The 1,939-nt window shown below is 45.7% G+C and overlaps 1 protein-coding gene across 1 annotated transcript in view; it reads left to right on the forward strand.

Annotated features, from left to right (window-relative positions):
- rgs9b (regulator of G protein signaling 9b) overlaps positions 1-521 on the forward strand; it is a 43,096-nt gene extending 42,575 nt beyond the window's left edge. Inside the window, exon 19 of the mRNA XM_055149950.1 lies at positions 365-521. Coding sequence (XP_055005925.1) covers positions 365-521 — 157 coding nt within the window. The remainder of the gene's footprint in view (positions 1-364) is intronic.
- The last annotated feature ends 1,418 nt before the right edge of the window (positions 522-1,939 follow it).

The following is a 1,939-nucleotide window of genomic DNA, read 5'->3' on the forward strand; positions in this document are numbered from 1 at the left end:
CATTTACACACACATTTACACACACATTTACACACACACATTTACACACACACACACACACATTTACACACACACATTTACACACACACATTTACACACACACATTTACACACACACACACACACATTTACACACACACACACACACATTTACACACACACACACACATTTACACACACATTTACACACACACACACACACATTTACACACACACACACATTTACACACACATTTACACAGACAAACATTAACCGGACGTTCCACAAACCTACAACGTGACACTTCAGACGTTGTAAAAAAATCTCTGTTGTCTAAACCAGGACATATTTTCTTCTCATTAAAGTGACGAGAGTTTCTGTGCAGTTTTTTCCAGATTAAAGTGGACATGCCTCCGGAGTGCAGGATCTACCCCATCGAGTCTGAGGACGAGGAGGAGGACAGGGCGCCCTCTAGAGGCCTGGGCACCAAGGAGATCATCTGCCCCTGGGAAAGCCTCACCGCCCACAACGGCACGTCCTAACAGCCACAGGCCAACGGGCACGAGGGACTACAACTACGGCAGCAGCACAGGGTCAAACGATCACAACACACCGCTGGAACACGGCTGAAAATGTGAAAAAAACTACAAAAAACTACAACTATGGCAGCAGCACAGGGTCTAAAGGTAACAGTACTCCAGGGATACTCCAGGTCTAACTCGTGGGACTTTCTGAGCTTGTCGTGGGGTCGTCGCCTCAGAGTTTCTGCTGGTGAGTCTGGTGTTGAGGAGCAGGAGGTGGGACGTGTCTCCAGATGTTTCCTTCAGACGTTTGGAGCTCAGTGTTTGTGACGAGACGAGTTTAAACGACGCCAGAATGTGGAGTTTAGGTTTGGGTTTGAAACACAAGACTTTTGAGACTTGAAACACTTTCAAGAGTTTAAAGAATATTCAGACACAGACGCACACACAGATGTAGCCTCTCACACACGAGCTAAAACAAACTGGAGGATTTCATGGTTTTGTAAATGTTTTTTATGATGTTAAGAGCCACAGACCAGGACCAAACCAGGACTAAACCTGGACTAAACCTAAAACTGGACAAAACTTGGACTAAACTTGGACTACCTGGCACCTTCTTGTCTCTGTGGAGATGGTTTTGCATTAATATTTGGTCTGGTGGCGTCTCCAGGTGGATCAGTTTAATGTCACACTGTGGGACATTCTAGGTGAAGCATCATCATCTCCATGGAGACAAGCGGGTCACTGACCCTCCAATAGAAAGTGACATAGTGCAGCTTTAAAGAGGGTTATTCTGTTAAATCCACTCTCTGTCTCTTTCTCTCATGTTCCACTGTTCCTCATCACAAACCTGAAGACTCACCCATGTTTGAGTCATCTAGAGATCTCTCCCGGGCCCTGTTCAAACCCTCCCAGTCTGTACAAGGCTCCGCCCACAAGCCCACGTCACCTATGCTCCCACCGTGCGAGTCTGTACAAGGCTCCGCCCCCACAGTACGAGTCTGTACAAGGCTCCGCCCCCACAGTACGAGTCTGTACAAGGCTCCGCCCCCACATGACAATTCTCCATAAAACATATTGTTGTTTTGGGTGAAGAAAACAATTTCAAAATAATAAAAGGAACATGAAGATTTACACATTTGACAGTAAAAACCCCAGAGCAGTAAATACCCGTCTGTAAAAGCCCACAGAGGTGAATGTGTTGACCCCCGTGACGGTGTTTTTGCGGTGAAGGTGTCTGTGGTAGAAAAGCCGTACGGTTTGTAATTATTAGTTTGTGATTCAGGTGTTTGTTTTGAGCCAAATGTTTTTCTGTATTTTTATAAAAACTCTGTGAAACCTGAATGTAACACCCCTGTTTACAGACGCTCTGTTACAGACTGTTTACGCTCTGTTTACAGACGCCCTGTTTACAGACGCTCTGTTTACAGACGCCCTGT

Source organism: Boleophthalmus pectinirostris, unplaced genomic scaffold, assembly GCF_026225935.1.
Source record: "Boleophthalmus pectinirostris isolate CB_2022bp ecotype Guang Dong unplaced genomic scaffold, ASM2622593v1 HiC_scaffold_14, whole genome shotgun sequence".
Taxonomy (NCBI): Eukaryota; Metazoa; Chordata; class Actinopteri; order Gobiiformes; family Gobiidae; genus Boleophthalmus; species Boleophthalmus pectinirostris.